Source organism: Meriones unguiculatus, chromosome 7, assembly GCF_030254825.1.
Source record: "Meriones unguiculatus strain TT.TT164.6M chromosome 7, Bangor_MerUng_6.1, whole genome shotgun sequence".
NCBI lineage: Eukaryota > Metazoa > Chordata > Mammalia > Rodentia > Muridae > Meriones > Meriones unguiculatus.
Window position 1 is genome coordinate 47523251 of NC_083355.1, and position 27173 is coordinate 47550423.

The following is a 27173-nucleotide window of genomic DNA, read 5'->3' on the forward strand; positions in this document are numbered from 1 at the left end:
CTGAAAAAAAACAAAACACTACTTTTTCTTTTTTTTTCCTGAGACAGGGTCTCATATATCATACAGCCCAGGTTGGCCTAAAACTCTAACTCTCTATTTAGCCAAGTTTTAGAGTTTTACTGCTATGATAAACAGTATGATTAAATGCAAGGAGGAAAGGGTTTATTTCATCGTACAGCTCCATCAGGAAGGGAAGTCAGGGCAGGAGCTGGTGTAGAACCGTGGAGGAGTTCTGCTCACTGGTTGTTCCCCATGGCTTGCTCAGCCTGCTTTCCTATAGAAGCCAGATCACAGCCCAGAGAGGTATTGTTGACAGTGAGTGGGACTTCCCACAAGGAGTCACTGAGTAAGCAAAAGTCTTACAGGCTCCTCTGCAGAGGCATTTCTTTCAGTTGCGGTTCCACAGTCTTAGGTAACCCAAGCTTGTGTCAAACTGACATAAAACCAGCCAGCACAGCAAGAATGACCTTGTAAGGCCAGGCATGGTAGTGCATGTCTATAATCCCAGCACTCTGGAGACAGGTGGATCTCTGAGTTGGAGGCCAGCCTGGTCTAGGACAGCCACAACTACACAGAGAAACCCTGTCTTGAAAAACAAAACACAAAAGACTGTGTACTCCTTATCCCCCCAGAATGCTCCTATGACAGGTATGAGTCATAACGGATAATTCCAAATGTATTTCTTTTCTCCCTTGTCACCCGAAGGTGACTTAACAGTACTAGTATGTGTTTCATCCTAGCATTCTGTAGGCTGAGGCACATAGATGGTGAATCCCCAGGCCAGTTGGGGATACATATTGAGACCCTGTCACAGAAAAGCAAAAACAGGGCCTGAGATATGGCTGAGCAGTTAAGAGCACTGCCTGCTCTTGCAGAGGACCTAGGATTGAGTCCCAGCACCCACATGGTGACTTACAACTGTCTGTAACTCCAGTTTCAGGGGATCCAGTGCCCTCTTCTGACTACCTCACACACTACACAGTTGATAAACAGACAACCAGGCAAAATATTCTACACATGAATAAAATAATTTAAAATATTAAAAAAAAAAACAACCTACACACACCAAGACCAACGTGGCTGGGAGAAATGGCTTGTGTCTTAATCCCAGAACTGGGGGGGTAGAGACAGGCCAATCTCCATGAGTTTGAAACAAGACTTGTCTACACAGCAAGTTCAGGCCAATCAGAACTACACAGTGAGACTAAAATAAACAACAAATCAAGCAACCAATCAAACAACCCTAAATTCTCCAAAAATGTAAGTGTGGTATTTTCTTTCTTTTTGTTTGTCTTTCTACATAACCCTGGCTGTCCTGGAACTCAAAGATATCTGCCTACCTCTGCTTTCCATGTACTGGGATCAAAGGTCTTTGAATCTTTTAAATTATATTTATTTGTTTTGTATTCTGTTAGGGTGAAGGAAATATGTGCCACAGAATATGTGAGGGTCAGATTACAACTTGTGAGAATCAGGTATCTCCTCCCACCATGTAGTCCCAGGGTTCAAACTCCAGAGTCAGGCTTGGTGGCAAGCTCCTTTGCCCACTGAGCCATCTCAACAGCCCAAACTTATTATCTACACAGATGTCTAAGCCTCAACTCCAAGCCGGCTCCCCACTCCCCTATCTCTTTCTCTCCTTCCTTTTTCTCATGGACTTCAGAGCCCCCATTCCACACCTCCCTCAGCAGCCAGGGGATCCCAAGTCACATAATTCCCCACTTCTGTGTCTAGGCACCCTGTTCTTTCCTGTCACCTCCTACCCATCTGAATTCCTCAAATCTTTCCATCTGTGACTACTAAGTCATTGTCCCCGGGAACCATGCAGGGGTAAAAGCCAGATTCCCAGAGCCTCAGGCAATAGGTCTGCTGCTCAGCAGGGTTTGCAGGGAACTGGGTGAGATGCAAACTCTTCAAAAAGGAGACAAGAGAATTCATAGTGGGCAGTCAGTACCCACATCCTCCAGCTCACTCATGCCATAACCAGCTCTTTTCACCCACTTCAGTCATAAAGCTAGAAGAGTTCTGTTGCTGAATTACTGTATATTACTATTGTTATTTTTTTTTTTTTTTCATGTAGGGTCTATGTAGCCCTGGTTGTCCTGGAAGTCACTCTGTAGACCAAGCTGGCCTCAAACTCACAGAGATCCTCCTGTCTCTGTCTCCTGAGCGATGGTATTAAAGGCACGTGCCACCACACTAGCCTCCTAAATTCAACTTCTGACTTCATCCCTCCCCCTTCCTCCTGCTGCCACATACACTCCCAGTTTCTATGGTGCTGTGTGTTTGTGCTTACTAAGCAAGACTAGCCCCAACCTGGCTCTAGATGGTAGACATTTTAGACTTAGAGGGTCACTGGGTCTCTTTCTCAATCCTTTGACCTCTTTGTAACATCCAAAGGACTACTGTGTATCAGTATGTAAACTAGCAGCTGTGGCTATTTCATCTGTTACAGATGTTTCAATAAAAACTTCTCAGCGTAGGGACTCACACTTATGAATCAAGCATGGGGCTGACTGAGGCAGAAGGACCTGGAGTTTAAAGTTAGCCTGCACTCCATTGAGAGAATCTGTCTCAGATAAACCAACTTTTTTTTTCCAGACAAGGTCTGATATATCCTTGACCTTGTAATGTAGCTAAGGATGACTTGACTTTCTAAACCTCTTGCTATTTTCTCTTGAATGTGCACCACACCCCATTTATACTCTACTGGAAATGGAATCCAGAGCTTCATGCCTGCTAGACAAACACATTTATTAGCCAGTTGTGGTGGTGCATGCCTTTAATCCCAGCACTCAAGAGGCAGAGAAAGGGACAGGCAGCTCTCAGTGAGTTGCTGGACAGTCAGGGCTAAATACAGACCCTGGCTCAAAAAACAAACAAAACAAAAATAAAAAAAAATAATAAATTTACATTTATTTAGTTTGTGGCATTGAGGCATGTGCCAAGGCTAGAGGACATGTTGTGGGCACCCACTCTCTCCTTCCACCCTGGGAGGTCTGAGGATCAAACTCAGGCCATCAAGCTTGGCCACAGGCCCCTTTGCCTGCTGACCCAGCTTCCTGACCCCATTTTTCATTTTTATTTTCCCCTTCTTTGTTTTGTGACATGATCTAGCTGTATTTTTGGGCGGCCCAGAGCTAACTATTTGGCCAGGCTGGTTTTGAACTTGTGATTTTCCTGCCTCACGAAGCCTCTGGGTACAATACAGACTGTATATAACCTTGTTCCAATTTTCATTAAGTGATCTTGGGCAACTACTGAAAAATGACACAACAGTCTTTCTTGTTGACCCTGGTTGTCATTCTAGCAGAGACTTCCTGAGCACCTTGGCTGTCATTCCAGCCAGCACTAAGAATACATACACACACTCCAGGAGGACTGCTGGGATTTAAGGCCATTTTGGGCTACATAAACTTGTCTCAAAAACAAACCAAAATACCTCCACTCAATCTTAAACTAACGATTGGGTTTTCTTTGGCCTACATGGGCCTTAAGTGTCCTGGCTCGAACGGTGAGCACACTGTCAAGGTGCTGTGCGGTTTCTAACTCCACTCTATTTGCTCCCAATTCTACACTAACCTTTGTCTTTCTCTTTATGCCCATAGAACTTTCCTGATGAGACTCTGAACTGTCCGAACTGGGAGTCATTGGTAGACTGCACCCAGCGGTTCCTCCAGCGCTCTGTGGGGAGACAAAACGGTTAGCGTTGCAAAGTGCACGGGGTCCAGAAAACGGACGGTGGACACAAGCCAACAGCCACCACAGCCTTCACCTCCGTCTAGAAACTCCTCTTGGAAGAAAATAGTGGCCAACGCCACGCGCAGCACGCAGATGGCCCAGAAAGACACGTGAGCCAGGGCCATGGCTGCGCGCGCGACTTCCGCTCTCTGCTCTCATGGGTCTGTCCCGCCTTCGAGGCGTGACCCAGAAACTACAACTCCCGTGACGCCTCGCAATTGTGACCTGAGGCATTCATTAGCGAGAGGAGCGCGGTGGCAGACGGGAAATGTAGTCTCTAGAGGCTTTGGCGCGGTCTCCTGGGGCAACCGCATACTAGGACCTGTGCTTTGAAGCCGAAACCAGGCGGGAAGAGGCCAACGCAGCTACTCAGGTGACCTCACAGTGAACACCTGGGTTCGGGAGGGATTTGCGGGAAGGTGGACTGCATTTGTGCGTCTCGGTTTCCCCATATGGAGGACATTGGAACGTGATCCTGTAGGGTTTGTTCACAAAGGGGAGGAAACTGAGTGGCGGCAGTGTAGAATGCTTAGTTCCTTTGTGTGTTTTGTTAATTGTTTGGGACTGCATCTCAGGTAGCCCTGGCTGGCCTGGAGCTCCCTCTGTTGTAGAGACTAGCCATCAACTCCTGATCTCCAGCAACACTTCCCAAGTGCTTGAGATTGAAGTCATGCACCCTCAGGATCATGAATATATAAAAAAAAGTTTTTGTTGTTGTTGTTTTTTTTTTTTTTTCTTTTTTTCAAGACATGGTTTCTCTGTGCAGCCCTGGCCGTTCTGGAATTTTTTGTAGACCAGGCCTGCCTCTGCCTCCCGAGTGCTGGGATTAAAGGCATGGGCCACCATGCTAGGCCTTATTTAAAACTTTTTAAAAAGTACATATAATAAAAGGTTTTACATTTATTTATTTATATGTCGTCAGAGGACAAATTGCAGGACTCAGTTCTCATTTTCCACCATGTGGGTTCTGGGAATAAACTCAGGTCGTTGAGGGCAAGGGTCTACCAAGCCAGTACCTTTCCTGTCCGTGTTTTAAAAGTTGAGTAATATTCTACTCTCTGCATGGACCCCACTTCCCTGGTTCACTCAGTAGTTCGTAGGCATCTGGGTGTGTGGGTTTTGTATTTTGTGAATGATCTATGAACATATGCATACATTTCTGTTTCTCGTGTGCCCCTTTGGAGTTGAATTGCAGCTTAGATAGTAACTCCAGGCCTGTTGCCCTGTATCTTTTTCTTTCCTTTATTGTGTGTGGAGACCAACCTTGTTCAAACTCTAGCAGGCAGTGTGATTTTTCTGTCACATGGGAGATTTTGAATGCAGGAGAGTAAGATAAGGGACTCTTGGAAAGAAGCCGTGTTGGGCCAGCCTGATGGAGTATTGGAAACAGTGCAAGCTCAGTTCCAGGAACACACATGGTGGAGAGATCTGCTGTTTGTCCTCTGACCTCCACACATACAAACATATATGCACACACACACAAATGTATCACATAGAAAAATACACACCATAAGTAGAATGCAATCAAGTGTTAAAAAAAATAAAAATAAAAAAGAGTGGTTGGAGAATGGGTCCATGGTTAAGACTACTGTTCGCTCTTGCAAAGGACCTGGGTTTCACTCCCAGCACCCACATGCCACTCACAGCTGTCTAACTCCAGGTGCAAGGATCCCACATCTTCTGACCTCAGAGGGCTCCTGCATGCATGAGGTTCATATACATACACTCACGCATACAAACATATCTCCATAAAATAATTGGTTTTGGCTTTGTTGTTTCAGTTTTTCAAGACAAGGTTTCTGTGTGTAGGCCTGGCTGTCCTAGAACTCACAACTCACTCTATAGATCAGACTAGACTCAAACTCAGAGATCTGCCTGCCTTTGCATCCTGAATGCTGAGTGTTGGTCTAAATAATTAACAAACCTACTTTATTTAGGGTTATTAAATGCTCCTACCTCCCTTCCAACCCCCCAACACCAGATAGGAGGGAAAGAAGGTTAGTGGGGAAAGGGGGGTAGAGTTCTCTCTGCTACTTCCTGTTGGGTAGGGTGACCAATATCAGTCATCCAGAAATCCAGGTAACCAGCAAATCAGCAAACAGCAAACGCAGCAGCAGGTCGAACCAGCAGCTGTGCCTTCTTCATATGGGCTGTCATATTTATAACCCCTCAAAGTCCTCAGAATGCAACTGATTCCACCTGGGGGAAGCCACATTCCACACAAGACACTTCACAGGTGTGGACAAACTAAAACCCCCCTACTTGGAATTTTAACAAAAACATGTTTACCTATCATAAACCAAACGTCCACAACATTTCCCCCTTTCTGTTTCAAAAAAATTGGCTTTCCCCTAACATCAATAAACTATGTACAGTAAGAATTAGGAGAATTATCAGGTAAGATCACATTCACAATTTCCAGTCCATTTGTATTTGGCAATCTTGGAAAAAATACTCCATTTTCTATCCTATCCTGTTGAGTCCGAAGTTGTGTACCTAAACCATTTTCTTCTATCAACTTGAAAACATCTAGACCTTAAACTTGATTATAGTAAAACTATGACTGTCTAGTTTTCAACCTCATCAGAGACGCTAGAAGGAAAAAAATAATACCTAACCATATAGGAAGCATAGAACAAACAGCTTCCAGAACTATAGAAATGAGACAGTTGACTGTCTGGACTGTCAGCAGAGGTTTCTCTGTGTCGTTTGGGCATCCAGTCTTCAGCCTACTGGCCCAGAGTATCAGGTTTTCCTGTGATGTGAAACAGGAATTTTGAAGGACTGACCACTTAGTCTCTGCAAAATTAGATAGTTCATTTTCCAGTGTCTGTTTGTTCATAGTTTGCTCAGACACCCTGCTATCAGCAGTTGAAGGACAGTTTTTTTTTCTCCAGTGGCTATCCTGCCATGTGTTTCTTTGATGCCCATCATCTTCTTGGAAGTATATTAGAAGTGCTGCCAGGAGAAGATGTGTCTCTCTTTCAGAAAAGCCTTATATTATTAAAATATTCTATAGATCTCTGAAGTATTTGAAGACCACCTATTTATCTACCGTTATATAGTGCATAATCCTATCTGTCCATCTGACTAAGGAGCAACGTTGCTTGTGTCTAGCTATGTACTATCTACTTAACCTTGCAAACATATACAAGAGACTAAATAAAGCTTATTTCTGTAATTAACTAAACTAATGTGTAACAAAACTACAAGTTAGATTATAGGTTGCTAACTACTAAATTGCATTTCCAGTCATCCTGAACAGTTTGCAATAGTTTTCATAAGACTAGAGTTTTACAACACCACAGTTTCAAATGAGCTGCATATGTACAATACATTAAGCAAAAGTTGAATAAAATATCCTTAAATTTCTGTCAGTATACAATAATCCATACCAATACATAATATTTGACACTGGTAGATTCAGTAACCTGCCTTTTATTCTGTAGTCTTATATCCCTCTCCCTCTTTTTTTTTTTCCTTATTCTTTTTCTTTTCCCTAAGAAAGAAAAACATAGAGGGGGAAAATGAAAAGAGATCCCTGATTTTTTAACCTTTACTTTTTTTCTCCCCTTACCATGACCAACCAACCAACAACACCCCACCCCATCTCTTGGAAATGGGGGTGTCATGTTCTTAAGTTTTGTTGTTGTCATTGTCCAGGGGGAAATCATCTTTTTTTGGTACCGTTTTTAAAAAATTAGGATATTGGCCAAGCACTGATATGTTTTTTCTGTCTAGTCTCTGGTTTTTGTTCAGTCTCTTGAGTTTTTTTTTGTCCAGTCTCTCTGTTTTCTGTCTAGTCTCTGTGGAGCTGATCATTTGGGCTAGTCCTTTTGAACTTGACCTGGGTGTAGAATCTTTTTTTTTTTTTAAGATTTATTTATATATATAAACAGTGTTCTGCCTGCATGTGTGCCTGTATGACAAAAGAGGGCACCAGATCTCAGTATAGATGGTTGTGGGCCACCATGTGGTTGCTGGGACTTGAACTCAGGACCTCTGGAAGAGCAACCAGTGCTCTTAATCTCTGAGCCATCTCTCCAGGCCCTGGGTGTAGATTCTTGAAGAAACAGTAACTGAGTTACTCTGGAAAGCTGAAATCACCTAGGCTACTTGCATTATTTTTGTCTGGTCTTTTGCTCTGAAAATAAACAAATTTTAAAGGTAATATTGTAGGTACCTTTCTGCATCATGAGAACCAGGTAGCCAATAAGATTCATTTATCATGCAAATACATTCATGTCTCAGTTAGTTTTCCTGGTCAAATCTAATCTTTATAAGTTTTGTTGGTAACCATATTTTTTCATTCCCTGTAGATACATAACCACACCCCCATCTCAAAACCATTTCAGGTTTCCATTCTGCTGTCACATGTCCTTATAATAAATGGGTTGTTCTAGTTCTACGTTTTTTTTTTCTTTAACCCAGTGCCTCTCAGCTGCTGTTGTTCCCTTTTCACCAGCATTAAGAAAATTTAGAGTTAAAGCATTATTTAGCCTGTCCCTGGGGGTGTTTACTCTCCCTTTTTGTTTAATAAGCATCTCTTTTCAAGTCTGAAAGGCTCTTTCTGCAACTGCCTGTCCTGTGTGCCTGTGTATATATATCAGTAATGTGCTTTATTTTATAATATGCAAAGAACTGCTTCACCTTACTGGACACATATGCAGGAGCATTATCAATCCTAATTTGTGCAGGTGGCTGCATAATTGCCATTATTTCCAACAGATGTGTAATTACAGAATCAGCCTTTTCAAAACTTAAAGCAGTTGCCCATTTTGGAACCCTGAATATGTACCTATGGTATGGTGTACATAACTGTTTTCCAAACCATCTGCCAGGTTTCATTTCTTTAGGTACCCCTAGGGTTTTTCCCAGCTGGTACTGGAGTTGGGTTGGTTATACTGAGAACACATAGAACACCTTCCCCTCCTCCCCCTTTGGTTTGTTGCCAAGTGATAGAAAAATTTTTCTTTAAACTTTGTTTACGTGGTGTTTTTAATGAAATTTCAAGGCTTCTAACACATTTCCTATTAGTAATTGGTTCATTTCCTCATGCCAAAAGACCTGGCAAACCTGTATGAGATTGAATATGAGTAATATATAATAATAGATAGTTTCTACTTCTGATGGCCTGTTGCAATTGCATAAATAACAAAGTCAATTCTGAGTTATCAGAAATCACTTCAGCAGGTTTCTGTATACAAAACAACTCTTTCTGCATATTGAGAGTGAGTAATTATACTAAGAGTTTCAGGAAAATCCAGTAATACCATAAGGATCGCATATAATTCTGATGTCTGAACTGAAGAATGTGGCTTTTGATCACCTTGCTTATTTTGTCTGATTTATAACCTGCCAGTCCCACCTTGTTTGCATCGGTATAGAATGTTGGTGCCTCTGGGATTGCTGTTCCCTTTACAATAGTGTAAGAATCCAACTAGTTCTTTTTATAAATTGTATACATTTGCTTTAGGAATATTGGTTATTAATTTCTCCCAAGTAGTTACTGCAAGCTCTTTGCCAATCTTCATTGATTACCCATAATGACATATCTCAGTATTAGTAAGAGGCACTATAATTGCAGCCAGGCCCATTCCTGACAATTGATGTAGTCTTATTTAACCTTTTATAACTAATTCAGAAATCTTTTTTAGGTACATCTTTAATTTTCTACTTTATGTGCTAAGAATATCCATTCCATAATACTATCTTCCCTTTGTGTAACGAGCCCAGTAGGAGAATGAATTGAAGGTAAAATGACCAAAACACAGTCAAGTTTAGGATCAATTCAATCCACATATGCATCTTGCAGTCTTTGTTCTACCAGAATTAACTCTTTTTCTGCTTCAGCTCTTAGAAATCTTGGACTGTTTAAATCTGAATCTCCTTGTAATGTTTGAAACAAATTACTTAACTCATAAATACGTAATCCAACCGTAGGCCTCAGCCAGTTAATCTCTCCCATTATTATTATTTTTTTTAATCATTAAGAGTTTGCAGTTGGTTCCAGTACCTTTTGTGGTCAAATTTTTTGTTGACTTATTTTATAACCGAAATAGCTAAGTGAATCTCTTTGTATTTTTTCTGAAGCAATCTGTAACCCCCAGCATGGCAGAATTCTTTGTGTTTCCTTAAACATTTTTTTCTAAAGTATCTGCATTAGAATGAGCCAAGGAAATAAATGATAGATTGAGGAAATTGCTTATGAATTACTATCACACAAAATATTGACAACAGCTGAGATTAATGTATGTGTTTGTTTTTAGAGACAAAGTCTACTCACATAGCCCTTGGTTGGCTGGTCAGACCTTTCCTGGCTGGCAAAGAGTAATGGGCAAAGTTGGAAATGTAGCAAGTTTCTGAAGAAGAGGTTTCTGTTGAAGCTAGGTCCCTGGGAGCCAGCAGTGGGGAAAGGAAAGGTTTCACTGCCCAGGCTGGCCTTGAGTCTATAAAGATCAGCTTGCCTTGTCTCCTAAACACTGAGATTTACGGTGTGTGGCTCCAAAGTTGACTAAAATAAATACTTTTAGCTGGGTGGTGGTGGCATATACCTTTGATCCCAGCACTTGGGAGGCAAAGGACAGTGTGGTCTACAGAGTGAGTTCCAGGACAGCCAAAGCTACATAGGGTAACCCTGTCTTGAAACAAAATAATGGCATGGTGCCACATGCCTGTAATACCAACACTCAGAGAGGCAGAGGCAGGCAAGATCGCTCAGAGGTGGGCCGGGCTTGTCTATAGAGTAAATCCAGGACAGCCAGGGCTACTCAAGAAAGAAAGAAAGAAAGAAAGAAAGAAAGAGAGAGAGAGAGAGAGAGAGAAAGAAAGAAAGAAAGAGAGAAAAGAAATAAAACAGTTTTTTTTTTAAATTAAATCACTTTTAAAAACTAAAAACACGGGGGCTGGAGAGTTGGCTCAGCAGTTAAGAGCACTGTCTGCTCTTCCAAAGGTCATGAGTTCAATTCCCAGCAACCACATGGTGGCTCACAACCATCTGTAATGTGAACTGATTCCCTCTTCTGGCAGATGTAAATGCAGACTGAACACTCATATACATGAAATAAATAAATCTTTTAAAAAAAAAAAAAACTAAAAACATGATTTTGTTTTCCTAGAATGGCTTCTACAAGAAGGCCCATTGGCCCTCCACGTGGTGCTTTTGACTTCAATGATATGTTCTTAGAAAGCTCAAGGATGGAAGAGATCCGAAACTTACAAGCCCGAAGTCTTGGCCAACAGGCACCTGGGCAGAGCAGAGTCCTAAAGAGAAACCAAATGATGGATGAGAAATACTTGATGCCCATAGAGGAGGCCATGCCAGGGAGGGGTCCCAGGCTGGACCTCAGGCCCCCCACCATCTTCTCTAAGACCAGAGCCAATGAGGCCCTTAGGAAACTGGCCCAGATTGAAACAAAGATCCTGAGGCGGAAGCAGGCATCCTCGGCTTTGACTGACACGGAATCTGACTCTCTGAGCAGTGAGAAGAGTCTTCCTAAGAAGACATCTGCAGCATCTTCTATATCTTCCCAGTATCCACACAAAACTTTCCAGAAACAAATATGTAAAACCTCTGTAGCAAAGAGCAATGGGCAAAGTGGGAAAGGTAGCAGGTTTCTGAAGAAGAAGGAGCTGCCCACTGAAACTAGGTCCCTGAGGCCAGCCGTGGGGGAAGGGAAGCAAGTTCAGCTGCCCAGACAAAAAGAACCTGCCAGAAAGTGTGATGTCCCTGACAGTGATGAGGAAGAAATGAAAATGTTGCTCGGAAGCTTGATGGAATCTTCTGGAGAAAAAGAAGCAAATAAAAATAGAGAGCTCACCAGCACCAAAGTCAGCCGGAGTGACCGTGGAAGATTGTTCTCGGTAAGGTATTCTTGTGTGTTTGTTTGTTTTCCTTTTCCTTTGTAAAAATTTATTTATCTGTCTATTTATTTATACAGTATTCTGACTGTATGTGTCCCTGCATGCCAGAACAGGGCACTAGTTCTCATTATAGTTTGAGCCATATGAGTGGCTTGCTGGGAATTGAACTTAGGACCCTTAGAAAGTACAGTCAGTGCTCTTAACCTCTGAGCCATCTCTCCAGCCCCCTTGTTTTTGTTTTTCGAGACACAGTTTCTTTCTGTAGCCTTTGTTGTCCTAGACTCGCTTTATAGACCAAGCTAGCCTTGAACTCAAGGAGCTCCTGCCTCTGCCTCCCCAAGTGCTGAGATTACAGGCTCGTGCCAACATATACAGCTTTGTTTGGTGTTTGTTTGGTTTTTTTTTGGGGGGGGGTTGTTAGTTTGTTTGATTGGTTTGGTTTTTGTTTTTTTCAAGACTTGGTTTCTCTGGGTGGCCCCAGCTTGCCTGGAACTCATTCTGAGACCAGGCTGGCTTTGAATTCAGAGATTCACCTACTTCTGCCTTATGAATGCTGGGATTAAAGGTGTGAGCTGCCACTGCCCAGATGTCCTGAGTGCTTTGTCAGCTTGACACAACTAGGAGCCACCTGGGGAAAAAGAAATCTCAATTGTTGGATTGCCCACATCAGACTGGCCTACTGCCATGTTTTGAAGAATGGTCTTTACTCATGTGGAGGCTTAGCCCACTGTAAACTGGTGGTGCACATGTGGTCTGTGGCTGTGAGGGAAAGCTGGCTGAGTGCGAGCCTGTGGGAGCAAGCTATTGTGTGACACTATTGCCAGGGAGATATGAATAGACATCTCCTCACCTCAGATAGGGAACCACTGACAAATGAGAGCACAAACAGGACCAAGTCCAACTTGTAGAAGCAATGAGTTTATTGGGGTTACTTACAGGGGTAGTGATGACTGAAGGACAGCTGATGACCGGAGCCCATCCCAGCACAGATAACAGCTCATGGTTGTGAATACACATGCACTTTGTATTTGGCAGCACTTTGGCCATTTGGCCTCATTGTTTACCAAAGCTACAGCTGCTATTTTACTCCAGCCTGACTTTCCTGACCCCCAGGTATTATGTCAGTTCAGAGTTCACTTCCAACCACTTGTGCCACTGTTTTAATAGCTAGCCTTCCCCCCACCCCCAGACAGGGTCTCTCTGTGTAGCCATGGCTGTCCTGGAACTTAGGCTAGCCTCCAGTTCACAGAGATCCACCTGCCTCTGCCTCCTGGGACCAAAGGTGTACATCACCATGGCCACTGCCTGGGACTGACATCATAGCGTGTAGGACCCACAGCTGACTAGGACCTTCCTTGGGTCATGCCTCTCCCCAGCACCCTGAGTATCAACTTCTGGCATGAGACCACATGGAGGAGAAACTTTTTGTTTTGTTTTGTTGAGACAGGGTCTCTATGCAGCCCTGGCTGTCCTGGAATTAGCAGTGTAGACCAGGCCGGCCGGCCTCAAACTCACAAAGATCTGTCTGCCTCTGCCCTTGGAGCACTGGAATTACAGGCGTGCATCTGGACAGCCACACTGTTGGCTCAGTCCTGCAAGCAAAGCCTATGCTGTCATTAGCCTGACCATCTGGTCTTGCAGTGTTGTCAACTGCTATGGCAGTTGTCACCTGCTCCAGCACTGGGGATTTTCACAACCTTATTGTTTCTGGGAGCACTTGTTCCCTTCCCACAAGACCCCTTTGTCACCCTGTCTTACATGCAGCAGGCTCAGGCTGTTGCAGAATGTTTCTTTAGTCACCTTGTGGCTATCAGCCTGTCTCCTAGGGTTCATAACTGTGCTGGGTTCTGCCTTCCTTCTGGCACTCTCCAGCGTGTCTCATCATAGTCGGGAATATGAATAACACATGTGTTAGTGTTCTGTTCTTTGTATTTACAGAGGACAGCAGCAGAAGTGTATACATAATCGTGATGAGGCACATTGGAAGAGCCTGGCATCTGTTCTAAGTGACTACAGATGCTTGCCACTTAGAGAGACACTGAAGAGACACTTAGAGAGACCTTTGCAAGGTCTAACATAGCGCAGGAGAGTTCTAGCCATTGTTTTTATTACCTGCCGCCTTCTCCTGGCGTTTGAAAGGCTGCCATTGTTTTGCTCACACACACATACACTCCATGAACTTGGTGGGGCTGCCTATAGATGGGGCCAGCATGGTAGGGTATGCATGACTTCCTCCTCGGCTGTGCCTGCCCTGGCCTCCTAGGCTAGGTGAAGAATGTTCACACAGGAGAGAACTGTCCATGGTAACACGGGAGACAGCTGCCCTCTCCTTGGTCATGCTTAATTCCTTTAACTTGAACTTGGTGTTTGTTTTCTTTGTTTGAAACAGGGTCTTTGTGTAGCCCTTGTTGTCCTAGAATCCCCTATATGGACCAAGCTGGCCTTGAATTTGAACCCACCTGTCTCTGTCTCCCAAGTGCTGGGATTAAAGGAAAGCGCCACCATGCCTGGTACTAACCTGTGCTTACTTACGTCTATGGATGTTTATGTATGGCCTCTGACATGCCTTGGAACCTCTACCATCTACAGAACCCCAGGGATTTTTTTTTAATTAAGAAAATTATTTTGGGCTGGAGAGATGACTCAGTGGTTAAGAGCACTGAGTGCTCTTTCAGAGGTCCTGAGTTCAATTCCCACAACCACATGGTGGCTCACAAACATCTGTAATAGAATCTGATTCCCTCTTCTGGTGTGCATGAAAACAGAGTGTTCATATACATACAATAAATAAATAAATCTTTAAAAAGAAAATTATTTTAAGCCGAGCAGCAGTGGCACACGCCTGTAATTCCAGCACTCTGGAAGGCAGAGGCAGGTGGATCTCTGAGTTCAAGGCCAGCCTGGTTTACAAAGTGAGTCCAGGACAGCCAAGGCTACACAGAGAAACCCTATTTAAAAAAAAAAAAACAAAAACAAAAAACAAAAAACAAAAAATTTATTTTATGTATAAAGTGTTTGCTTACATACATATATGTGTACCACATGTGGGCCTAGTGCCCACAGAGGTCAGAAGAAGCTGTCTGATCCTCTGGGACTGGAGTTGTGGATGGTTTTGAGACAACTCTTGGATGCTGGGAATTGAATGTGGACCTCTGCAAGAGCAGCAAATATTCTTTTTCTCCCAAACATTTCTTCCAAATATTCGTTTTCTCAAGACAGGGTTTCTCTGTGTAGTCCTGGCTGTCCTGGAACTCACTCTGTAGACCAGGCTGGCCTTGAACTCAGAGATCTATCAGCCTCTGCCTCATGAGTGTTGGGCTTAAAGGTGTAGTGGGCCAGTAAATCCACAATTCATCATGGGATCTTCAACACTGACAGGTTGAAACACTGAAACACTGGCCACTCCATTTAGGGAAGGGCCTGGGAGGTTCCTAACCCTGGAGACTGCCTTTCTTCTCAGCAGGGATTGGGTGTGGGGGTGGGACAGGAAGTGGGGGGGAGGTGCAGCAGGAATAGGTTGTGGCTTTCTGTTTTCTCTATCAGGCCCTGCTGGTGATGGGTTGGCCAGGCCTGCAGGCTTCCTAAGGCTTCACTGTCATGGTCTCCCACGCACTGTTTTCCTAAGGACTCTGCCTCCGTGTAAATCTACACACATTTGTTTGTCAGAGAGGGCTCTCTTGGTTTGGCTTTCTTTTCATCTGTATTTCATCACTTGACAGAACAGGGTCATATGTTGCTCTAAGTCACTTGTTCATACCAAAGCCTCTTTACAAAGATCCTGTCCTACCAGGAGCTCACGGGAACATCGCAGCCTCAAGGCCACTGGTAGGTTGAGCTCTGGCTTTCTTCTGAGCACTGAGCTGGGCAGCAGACCCTGCTTCCCTCCATATTATCTGACTTATTCCCTCTGTTGTGCAACTCTTCCCACAGGTTCCAGGTCTCTGGACTGGAGCAAGCTTGGTGCAGACCTATCTTGTAGTCTCTTCCGTTTGTCCCGTCAGCAGCTCAGCAGCCTCTCCCGATCACCTCTCCTGGCTGGGCTCCTGAGCCCTGGGAGCTAGGCATCTGAACTCTAGTCCTCATAATAGTGCAGTCAGTACTTTCTCTGATGAGCTGTCGGCCTAGCCCTGCATGGGTTTTTATATTTGTTAGTTTATTTGTTTTAAATTTTGGGTTCATGAATGTTTTACCTGCATATATGTCTGTGTACCACATGCATGCAGTGCCCATGGAGGCAAAAAAAAGGGCATCAGATCCCCATGTGGGCACTGATCCTCTGGAAGAGGAGACAGTGCTCTTAACCACCGAGCCATCATCTCTCCAACCTCTCCTTGAAGAAAAAAAAAAAAGGATTTGTTTTAATTTTCATTTACATATCTATGTGCAGTGCCCATGAGGTCCAGAAAAAGGCCTCCTATCCCCTAGAGCTGGATTTCCAGGCAGTTTGGAGTATCATGTGGGCACTGGTCTTCTGCAAAAGTGGGGGGTACTGTTAGTCTTTGAGCCACCAGGACCCCTGCATGTTTTATTGCTTGGGATGAGGCCGTCTTGCTGTGTACCCCTGGCCCCTGCTATTGCTGTGTAGCTCAGGCTGGTCTGGAACCCACCAGTGCATTTAGAGAGCCATTTTTCCCCTGTTTGTTTTTTGATATAGTCTTATTGTGTGGCCAGCCTGGCTCAGAAGCTGAGATCCTCCTGCCTCAGCCTGTATCATGCCCAACCCTATCATTATCTGACTTCCAGAAATGGTTGATGAGAGAGAAGTGTGTGGGTGTGACACGAGTGTGCAGATGTGTGAAAGCCAGAGGTCAACCTTTCATCCTCAGCCACTGTCCACTTTCCTCTTGAGATAAGATCCTGTTGGCTGGATTGACTGGCCTGTGTGAGACTCTCCCGCCCTGGAATGAGAAGTGTGCACCTCCATACCTACAAAAGGGCTCAAATTCATGTCTGTTTTTCCACCACAGGCACTGTACTGAGTCATTCCCTCTTACAGTTTTGTTTTGTTTGTTTGTTTTTCGGGACAGGATTTCTCTGTGTAGCCCAGGCTGGCCTCGAACTCACAGAGATCTGCCTGCCTCTGTCCTCAGTGCTGAAATTAAAGGCTTAAAGCTGTGTACCACCACCATCCTTTTTTAAAGGATTTATTTATTCATTTATTTATTCGCATGTGTGCATATGTGCATTTGTGTGTGTTCACACATGTGAACGCATGAAGACAACGTGTAAGGGTCAATTCACTTCCCTCCACCATGTGGGTCCTAGGGATTGTCCTCAGGTCCTCTGACTTGGCAGTACCTTTCTCCCTGAGCCATAGCACCAGCTGAGTCTCAACCCCCATGAATGGCTCTATGGAATGGGAAAAGTTTATGTCATTTAAGTTTGATAACTTCAGATCTTTTTCCAAAAGTAGGATCAGACGCCAGGCCCACTGGGAGCCCTGTCTCAGCTCCATGTGGACCAGTCCAGCTTACAGCCTACTCAGCCCGTGTTGTTGACCAGTGTCGGTATGAGAACTCACTCCCCATGGATTCACAATGCTGGGGACACAGCCTCCCTCACATCCTCACCTTCCATCAGAGATGACCTCTCTAAATCAGCATCTTCAAAGATGGGGTGCATCAAGCTGGCTTCGTCCCCCAGCAGAATGGAGACAGGGTCTTCAGAGGAGCCAGTCTCAGAAGCTGCTGATGACAGCCTCCATGGTAACCTATCACCGTGGTGTGTGTGGGGTGGAAGCTCCCTTCATTGTGCCCAGAGCATTGCTGTGGGCAGTGGGTGACCTACACATTGGTAGTGGTCCAAGGTGCACTTCCAGCCATCTGAAAATCTTCTTCAGTCAGAGATTGAGGTTCCCACAACACACAGTCCTTTTTTTTTTCAATTGAGGTAGCAGGACATCTTGCCTCTGAGTGTTACGAAGACAGGCATTTACTACTAGCCCTGGTTCTGAGTCTGTTCTTTTCACATAGCTAAGCCATGGTCAAAGGATGAGAAACACACCCAAAAGTTCTGGTGCTGGCTAGAGAGATGGCTCAGAGGTTAAGAGTAGTGGCTGTTCTTGCAGAAGACCCAAGTTCAGTTCCTAGCACCCACATGGCAGCTCACAACTCTGTCACTCCAGTTCTTGGGGGTCTGATGCTCTCTAGACACATGTGGTGGGTGTTTATACATGCAGACAAACATGTAAATAAATGTAAAAAAGACAATAATCTAAAAAGTTATGGGTGTTTTTGGGTATAGTGGTCCTACCTGTCATCCTGGCATGGGACAGGGAGGTAGGTGTAGGCAGGAGGACCAGGGCTTCATGGTCATCCTCTTCCTACCAAGTTTGATGCCTACCTTCATTCCATGTGACCCTGTCCTCAAAACATCTTGGCTTATTCAATCTGTTAATTTGGCAGTGCTGGACTGAGCTCAGGGCCTAATGCATGCTAGCTGAGTGTGATAGCATGGAGCTCCCCTAGGGTGAGCACTTCAGAGAACAGAGGTTGACCTGGCAGGGGGTTTCGGACCTCTGTGGCTGCATGGTGGGGGTATATTGCCAGATTATCACTGGGTGGGGTGAGGAAGGGCAAGAAATAGTTGTGTGACCTTGAAGGACAGAATTGATATTTTAATAGATGGCTCTATTCTTTGCTTCCCTGCCCCATACACCCATCTACACTGACCCATGCCCTGTTGGTTTTGTTTCTTGACATATGTAGCTCAACCAGGGCTACCTTTGTGATCACTGGATTGGGTCTCTCCATTGGAGTCTGATGGGGTCACCAATTGGCACACAGTCAAAGACAGTGACCTCTTGCTGCCTGCATTTGTCTGTAGGAAACAGTTCAGCGGTGGGAGGAAGCCCAGCCCCCTCCTCCTGTACCTGCTGATTGTCTGTTCTTGTGCAGACCTGGCACAGGCACCTGCAGTTGTTGAGTTCCTGACTGCAGTGGTATGTTTCAACCTGCCTCCGGCCTTTCAGCTCAGACTTCCTTCTGCCCCATCTTGTCTTCCTCTGTTCTCTAAGCTGTAGAGGGATGGTACATAGAGCTGAGCATTCTACTACCACTCTCATTCTCATACCTTGTACAGCAAGAGTCTCTCTGTGCACCCTACTTCCCTGGAAAAAGCAGCTTCTTTGCTCCTTTGCTCTGAGCTCAGTGTGGAAATTGTCTCATGCCTGAGCTGGTGCCTCTTCCCTTCCTCCCTTCCTTCCTCCCTGGCTCAGACTGGCCTGGAACTTGTGACCCTCCTGAGTGCTGGGATGGCAGGTGTGTACCACTACACCTCATGTCTGACCTCACTTGTTAACTCACCTGATGGCACTAACCTACCCGTGACAATGGAAGCCCACGGCACCCTCATCTTAGACTGCCATTTCCCAGCAGAGCTGCCTTAGGACTCCTGTGCCTAGCATTTGCTGCCTGGGGACACATTCCTGCCATAGTCGTGTGGGCATCGAATGCCCCTAGAGGGTCACAGCAGCAGCTCTGGCCATTCAGTACCTTCACTCCCACTGTCTCTCTGTCTGTCTGCTCTTCCCCCAAGAGCCCTTTCAGCCCTCCTTCCTGATGGCTAGACCCTCTTCCCCCTCCAGACAGCCCTGGATGGCAGCAGGAGGGTCTGAGTCTGGCAGGCCTAGGTCTCCTCGGCCAGGTGGGGCCGTGCAGAGCTTGAGAATGGCGAGCACGCAGCCACGCACTGGCCCCATCTTGAGTACCGTCCTGAGTATCTGTGGACTGGGCAGAGGGCCGAGTGCTGCTGTACACACCGCTCTTTTCTTTGTCTGAGACAGGTCTCTCTACACGGCCCTGGCTGGTCAGAGCTCAGAGAGGTCCACCCAACTCTGGTTCTAGAGTGCTGGGATTAAAGGTGTGCACCACCATGCCTGGACTCGTTCTCTTATTTTTTAAAATGTATTTATGTATTTTTTGTATATGTGTACATTGTCTGCATGTTTATCTACAGACCAGATCCCAGTATACACAATTGTGAGCTACCATGTGGGTGCTGGGAATTGAACTCAGGGCCTTTGGAAGAGCAGACAGTGCTCTTAACCTCTGAGCCATCTCCATCTGGCTTCTTTTTCATTATCGTATGTGTATGTGAGGGAGCCCATTTCCATAGTACCCTGGGGAGTTAAGGCAACTAGCATGTCAGCTCACCCCTTCTGTCCACTGTGGGTCCCAGAGAGTGACCTCAGGCTGTCAGGGATGGCCGCAGGCACCTTTCCTCACTGAGCCATCTCACCCACAATGCACTTCTTTTTAATTACAGATTTTAGAATTAATATTTTGTCCATTGATGATCTGGTTCTGGCTGATGGAGACAAATCAGATGTGGAAAAGAAAGTAAGTATGATGGTCATTTTATTATATTGGTTTACCTTTTTTTTTTTTTTTAATTAAAGATAGGGTCTTACTATATAGCCCTGACCAGCCAGAACCTTCTCTACTGACCGTCTCACAGAGATCTGCCTGCCTCTGCCTCCCGAGTGCTGGGACGACAGGCATGAGTGCCACACCCTTACTCTGTGTGTGTGCGTGCATGTTTGTTCAGCACAGCTCACACTGTCAGAAGATGAAGTTCCCTTTATCACCTGGGTGTCCTGGGATGAAACTTGGGCTGTCGGGTTTCTTTATTACCTGAGCTATTGCAGCAGCCCTTATTTATGCTCTGTGCAGGGTTGGGGACAGACCCAGGTTGCGGCCTGTGCTGGGCCCACTGAAAAGTGTAGCAAGTTTGTAGCTGGAATGTTCTCTTTAGGCCATATGGCTCAGCGGCAGGAGTCCTGTTCTCCTGGGGACATAGGCAGCGTTTAAGGCCTGTTGATTGTTGAGACTGGGGAACCAGCATCTGTAGGAGTGAGGGTGCTCAGTGTCCTGCAGGCATCCCAACTCCAAAATGTTAGGTGTCACATGTTAAGAGTGCCACAGGGGCTGGAGAGATGGCTCAGAGGTTAAGATCGCTTGCTTCTAATCCAAAAGTCCTGAGTTCAATTCCCAGCAACCACATGGTGGCTCACAACCATCTATAATGAGATCTGGTACCCTCTTCTGGTGTATAGGCATACATGCAGACAGAATACTGTGTAAATAATAAATAAATAAATTAAAAAAAAAAAAGAGTGCCGCAGCTGGGGCTGGAAAGATGGCTCAGTGGTTAAGAGAACCGTTTGCTCCTTCTTTCAAAGGACCTGGGTTAAATTCCCAGTACCCACACAGCAGCTCACAACTGTCTGTAATGCCACTTCCAAGGGATCTGACACCTTTGTAATAATGCACGTAAAATAAAAATTAAAAATAAAAAAAAAGGGTGTGTGCAGCTGGTGATGAGGACAAGAAAAGAGACACTTAGTCCAGAAGGGACCACAGGGACCACAGGGACCACAGGCTGTCAAGATGCCCAGCAGGTACAGGTGTTTGCCTCTAGCCTAACAACTGAGTCTAGTCCATAGGTCCCACTGATGAAGAGACAGAAGGCTCCTGGCTTTGTCTTCTGACTGTTACATGTACTTATTTGTACACACACACTAAACAGCATGCATGCTCTCACATGTGCACATACAGAATAACACATAATAACACACATGCGTTCATTTGTATGTACACAGTATATAACACGCATGTTCTTACATTTACACACATACTAAACATGCACTTGTATACACACATGCATATACACTAAATAACACACATGGACTAACTTGCATGTACACACACACAAAATAACTTACATGTGCTTGTATGTGTATACATGCCATTCCTGGTCTGCTTCCCCACCTGCAATGGTGGACCCTGGTAGATCTTGGGAGGAGAGCAAGGCAGGAGCAGCTTGGGAATGGAAACCTCAGGTGGCATGTGAAGAACAGCCTTCTTGGGAGACAGCTTCAGTGAGACAGCCTTTGGGGAGTGAGTCTGGAGGCTTTGGGCTGAGTATACATCATTGTTCTGGGGCCTAGATGTTGGGAATGCCTTATTTGCAGGAAGAGGAATTCCAGGTGCTTGCTGGATATGACCTTATAAGGAGAGAGGAAGTTTAACCTGTAACCTGGCTGCCAGGCTAAGTGACCACCTCAGTGATGGCAGAGGTGTGGGCTGTAAAGAAAACAAAACAAAGCTGGGCATAGTGGTGCACGCCTGTAATCCCAGCACTCAGGGAGGCAGAGGCAGTTGGATCTCTGTGAGTTCAAGGCCATCCTGGTCTACAGTTAGTCCAAGACAGCCAATGGTACACTGAGAAGCTCTGTCTCAAACAAACAAACAAAAAGAAGTGATCAGAACCATCCCCATCCCTTCCCCCCCCAACAGTGTTTCTTCATGTAGCCCTGGCTGTCCTGGAACTCACTCTGTAGACCAGGCTGTTCTTGAACTCAGAGCTGCCTGCCTCTGCCTCCTGAGTGCTGGGATTAAAGGTGTATACCACTATGCCTAGCCAAAACCTCTTTTTACAGTAGCTGTCATAGCCAGGGCTGAGCAGCTGCATTCCCTAGCCACATGCAGCCCCAGGCTTCTGTGCACATCTTCCTGTTCAGGTGTGTGTTTAGTGGCACTCAAGGGTACACCTTTAAAATTTTTAGCACCCAGCTGTGCATGGTAGTTTCAGACCTGTTAATCCTGTACTGTGGAGCTGGAGGCAGGAGGATCAGAAGTTCAAGGCTGTCTTTGGTTCCATGCTGTCTTAGTTACTGGTATTGTGTCTGTGATCAATACCAAATAGCAGCAGCTTAAGGGTTTTAAGGAAGGCTGAGGCCCAGTGCAGGAGGCGGCAGCTGGTCATGTCACATCTACAATTCAATGCTGGCTTCCCTTTTTGCTTTTAATTCAGTCTGGGACTCTGCCCACAGCCAGGTCCCCTTCCCATCATAGACACAACCCAGTGCTGTTTCCATGGTGATCCTGGATCCCATCAAGATTAACTCTTGCACATTCTAGTCAAGACCAGCATGGGAGTATGAAACCCAGTCTGCCTCAGTTCTACTGCTGTATACACCTTTAATCCCAGGATGACCATGACAACTTTTTGTTTGTTTGTTTTTCCAGGAAGTGTCTCTCTGTGTAGCCCTGGCTCCCGGCTGTGCTGGAACTCACTCTGTTGACTAGGCTGGCCTCAAACTCAGAGAAAAAAAAGAGTTGCCTATGGCAACTCCCCCACCCACCCATACAGGGTTTCTCTGTGTAGCCTTGGCTATCCTGGCTGTCCTTGAACTCACAGCAATCCTCCTGCCTCTGCCCTCAGAGTGCTGGGATCACAGCTGTGCGCCACCATGCCTGGCTCCCAGGGCAGCTCTTATAAAAGAAAACATTTAACTGGGAGCTTGCTTACAGTTTCAGCTTTGTCTGTATTATCATCATGGCGGCAGGCAGGCAGGTACTGGAGCAGTAGCAGAGAGCTACATCCAGATCCATAGGCAGAAAGGGAGAGATTCTGGGCCTGGCATGGGCTTTAAAAACCTCACAGCTTATTCCCAGTGACACATCTCCTCCAACAGGGCCAAACCTCTTAATCATAATGGTTCTTTCAAATCGTGACACTCCCTAAGCATTTAATATATGAGTCTGTGAGGACCTTTCCTATTCAGACCACCACACTGTCTAAAAAAGAAACCCAAAGTTCCTCAGATGTGCTGGTCATGCCTGTAATCCCTGCACCAGGGAAGCTGCAGCAGTAGGACTGCTGTGAGTCTGAGCCATACTGATATACATAGTTCTAAATGAGCCTTGGTCCCAGAGTGTCGTCCTCAGCCTGCAGAAAGAGAAAGAGCCTTGTGTGAGTGCTTCATGGTTCTGGTTCAGGCTTCAGCACAATGGGACAACAGATGCTAAGCATGCAGAAAGCTCTGGCCTTCATTCCCAGACACTGGTCTCCTGCAGACAGCACGGGGCTGCCATTTTTGCAGGAGTAGGGTATTTTTTACATTTTTGATTATGTGTTTCTGGAGGTACATGCATATGCGTGCAGTGCCCAGAAAGGACAGGAGAGGGTGTCAGGCGACGGTGAGCCCTGCTGTGGGCTTTGGCGGCATCTGCACATGCACCCCTCTCCAGACTCATGTTCTCGTACATGAGTGGGTTTCACAGCTTTTCATCTGGTTTACTTTTTATGAATTTTTCTTTGCTTTTTAAATTAATTAATGAATTAATTGCATGGGCATTGGTGTTTGTCTACGTGTGTGTCTGTGTGAGGGAGTCAGATCCTCTAGAACTAGAGTTACAGGTAGTTGTGTGCTGCCACATGGGTGCTGGGAATTGAACCTGGGTCCTTTGGAAGAGCAGCCAGCACCCAATTAACTTCATTGATGGATTGATTGATTGATTGTACAGTGTTCTGCTGGCATGTGCTCACCAGAAGAGGGCACCAGATCTCTCTATAGATGGTTGTGAGCCACCATGTGGTTACTGGGAAATGAACTCAGGACCTTTGGAAAGAGCAGCCAGCGCTCTTAACCCGAGCCATCTCTCCAGCCCTGCCATCTCATTTCTCATCTCCTTTTCCACATACATGAATTTTTCGTTTCATGTGTGTGTTCATGTGTGTGTGTCTGAGTGTGTGTGTGTGTGTGAGCCAAGTCAACACAGAAATGTGGGAATCTGTTTTTCATCTGCATGTGGGTCCAGGATATCCAGGTTGTTACACTTGGCATCTTTACCTTCTTTACACTTACATCTTTACCTTCTGAGCCATTGTACCAGCCCACAGATAGGATGCTTTAAAATCTTTTCTTTGAGAAGATGAGGGGGACAGGGACAGGGTTACTCTGTAGCCTGGCCTGGCCTCAGAGTAGGCATCCTCTTGCCTCTGCATTCCAAGTGATGAGATTGCAAGCATGATATACCACAGCTGTCTTTATTTTCACTTTTGTTTTTCTGAAAAAGGGTCTCACGTAGCCCAGGATGACCTCCAGTTCACTGTGTAGCTGATGCTGGCCTTGAACTCCTGATCTTTTGACACTGCACCATTAGTTCTGAGATTACAGGTCTGTACTGCTCTGCCTGATTACTTCTTGTTTCTGAGAGAGGGTATTGCTATGTAGCACAGGCTAGCCTAGAATTTGTGGTTCCCTCCCCTTGAGTGCTGGAGTCACAGGTGTGTGCTGCTGTGCCTGGCTGATGGGGCTCTGTTCCAGTTCTCCAGAATCCCCTCCAGCTCTGTCACCCTTGCTCCTTTTAGGAGGAAGATTCTGGAAGGGAATGGGTGCCAGGCAGAAGCTCCCCACCCATGTCACCTTCTCAACTGGAAGTGCAGAGGGCTACCCAGCGCAAGGCCTCTCCATTTCAGGGCACGGCCACCGTGGTTGAGGATGAAGAGGACCTTGCCACTGAGAGTGAGGTCTCGGAGCACCCGGCTGCCAGCTCTGCCCCAGCTGTCCAGTCTCACAACGTGTCTAGCGCATGCTCTGTGGAGACTCCTCCCAGTGCACTCACAGCCAGTCCAGCTTATTCTGAGGATTTTGAGCAGTCCTCTGGTCCCTTGGCCTCAGAGGCATCTCTTGACAGGACGCTGGACACTTTGTCGAAGTTTTCTTCCAGTAGACAGACAGATCTCTCCAGACAATCTCTATCGAGGACAGAGTGGGGCAGAGGTGTGACTAGAGTTGTGAAAGAGACAGCTGTGCAGACGCTTGACCCTGCCTTTGCCTGCCAGTGGAGCCAGGGTGAGTGAGGGGCCTGGGAACCTGACAGGCCTGCGTGATGCTGCGGTGGCCCTGGGAGTGTGTTCCTCCCATCTGGGGCTGTTGGCAGTAGCTGGCTTTGGAGGGATTGGCACCCCATTTCCTCTTCCTGGGACAAGGGGCAGCAGCTAGAGTGTTTCCAGTGGCTCCCCACATCCGAAACTTAGGTTTCAGAACCAAAGACTGAGGCCAGGCGAGCCATTCAGACCCTAGGAAGACAGTGAAGTTTGAGGATAGTTCTGAACACCACATGGCCTGAGGAGGGGGCAGGGGGCTACCTACCAACCTGTCTTCACCCACCTGCACCCAGGTCCTCACTAGCTGCAGTCCAAACAGCACAGAGATGCCATAGGCCATGTGTGTGACCTTAAAGCCGGTGTGTCACTTTTCTCACCATGCCCATCAGGACTGTCCAGATGTGGTCTGTGGCTCCTCCTGTCCTTTTCAACATTGCCCTGGGCCTTTTTCTTACCTGGCTAGCTGCTGCCCTCTCCCGTTCCCCCTTCCCCTCCCCTGAGGTGAGACCTGCAGTCCTCACTTGATGGCTTGCTTTCAGTTTGTGGTTTAAGTGTACACTAGCCTGACCTTATTGCAGCCAGGGCCCTTCATCTGATCTCCAGGAGATCGGTGGCCAAATGAGGCCTCTCAACGGCATTAAACCTCCACTTTCTGTATGTGCACACACACATACACACACATCTTTTAGGGTTTTTGTTTGTTTGTTTGTTTTTTGAGACACGGGTCTTGTGTAATTTACACTGGCTTCAAATTGGACCTGCAGCTGAAGATGACCTTGAACCAATCCTCCAGCCTCAGCCTCCTTGAGTGCTGGGATAACGGGTCTTTGCCACCACTCATGGTGCATAGGGTACAGGGGATGGACTCACTCAGGGCTTTGTGCAAGGTGCGCGGGCTCTGAGGGCTGAGCCATACCCCAGCCCATCTTTGGGGAAAACCTGAATTTGAGAAGTGAGAAGACAGCTCAGTGCTCGGGCTCTTGCCTTGAAAGAGTGAGGGAGGACTGGGGCTAAAAAGATGGCTCAGTGGTTAAGAGCAGCTGTCTGCTCTCCCAGAGGACCCAGGTTGAAGTTCCAGCACCTACATGGCAGCTCACAACTGTCTGTAACTCCAGTTTCAGAGGGTCTGAAAACTTCACATCAATTCACACAAAATAAAATTAAGTAATTTTAAGAAAGTGTGAGGACCACAGTTTGGAACTCAAGACCCCATGCAAATGCCAGGTGCCTGTGCTGGCTCACCTGGCCTCCCGGCCCCAGAACACAGGCCCCAGAGTAAAGTGGATATGCATGTGGGGGTTCCAAACATCAGCTTGAGTCTACACACATGCACATAACACGCACACAGGAAGGATGCATGGAAACAGTACAGAACTGCTTGTGCACATGTGAACCTGGATGCCAAGAGGATCAGGCAAGATTTCTGGAGCCCAGGAACTCAAAGTGAACCTGAGCACCATGGCGTCCAGACCCATTTCCAACAAACCAGTAAGCAATCCAGAAGGAGGCAAGAATGGGTGACCTAAGCTTAGTTCATTTCATGTGTGTAGACTAGAGGCCCTTATAGCACACTCAAAAGCCCCTCTTTGTCTTTGGCCAGCTGGTGGCATGGCAGCCATTGGACCTGCCCTCGGAGGTGCCTATGTGGACCCAGCTCCCATTGCCAGTCACATTGTCAGCACGGACACCATAGAAGGTAACAGATAAGCTGGTGACTCATTCCTCCCCTTCAGTGTCTGGCCATTTCTGTGGCACAGGGCAGTGTTCTTTAAGGGTGGCTTTGAGGAGTCCTTGGGGAGGGCCAGCAGTCGATAGACCCAAAGGGTGGCTGGTACCGCCTTCAGTCCCTGGCAAAGGGACACCTAGGTTTAACCAAATCCACCAGCCTGAAA

The 27173-nt window shown here is 46.1% G+C and overlaps 2 protein-coding genes across 4 annotated transcripts in view; one reads left to right on the top strand and one right to left on the bottom strand.

Moving 5' to 3' along the window:
• The window catches only part of Calr3 (calreticulin 3), a 17151-nt gene extending 13237 nt beyond the window's left edge, over positions 1-3914 (bottom strand). The window contains exons 1-2 of one of the 2 annotated variants that reach the window (XM_021653832.2): positions 3776-3914; positions 3583-3684 (exon numbers count right to left, since the gene is read on the bottom strand). In XM_021653832.2, coding sequence (XP_021509507.1) covers positions 3583-3684; positions 3776-3866 — 193 coding nt within the window. In that variant the 5' untranslated portion in view covers positions 3867-3914. The remainder of the gene's footprint in view (positions 1-3582; positions 3685-3775) is intronic. The other variant, XM_060387365.1, reaches the window with a different exon arrangement.
• C7H19orf44 (chromosome 7 C19orf44 homolog) overlaps positions 3885-27173 on the top strand; it is a 25443-nt gene continuing 2154 nt past the window's right edge. For both annotated transcript variants that reach the window (XM_060387361.1, XM_060387362.1), the window contains exons 1-6: positions 3885-4114; positions 10860-11604; positions 17018-17309; positions 19870-19943; positions 24763-25246; positions 26882-26977. In XM_060387361.1, coding sequence (XP_060243344.1) covers positions 10861-11604; positions 17018-17309; positions 19870-19943; positions 24763-25246; positions 26882-26977 — 1690 coding nt within the window. In that variant the 5' untranslated portion in view covers positions 3885-4114; position 10860. The remainder of the gene's footprint in view (positions 4115-10859; positions 11605-17017; positions 17310-19869; positions 19944-24762; positions 25247-26881; positions 26978-27173) is intronic.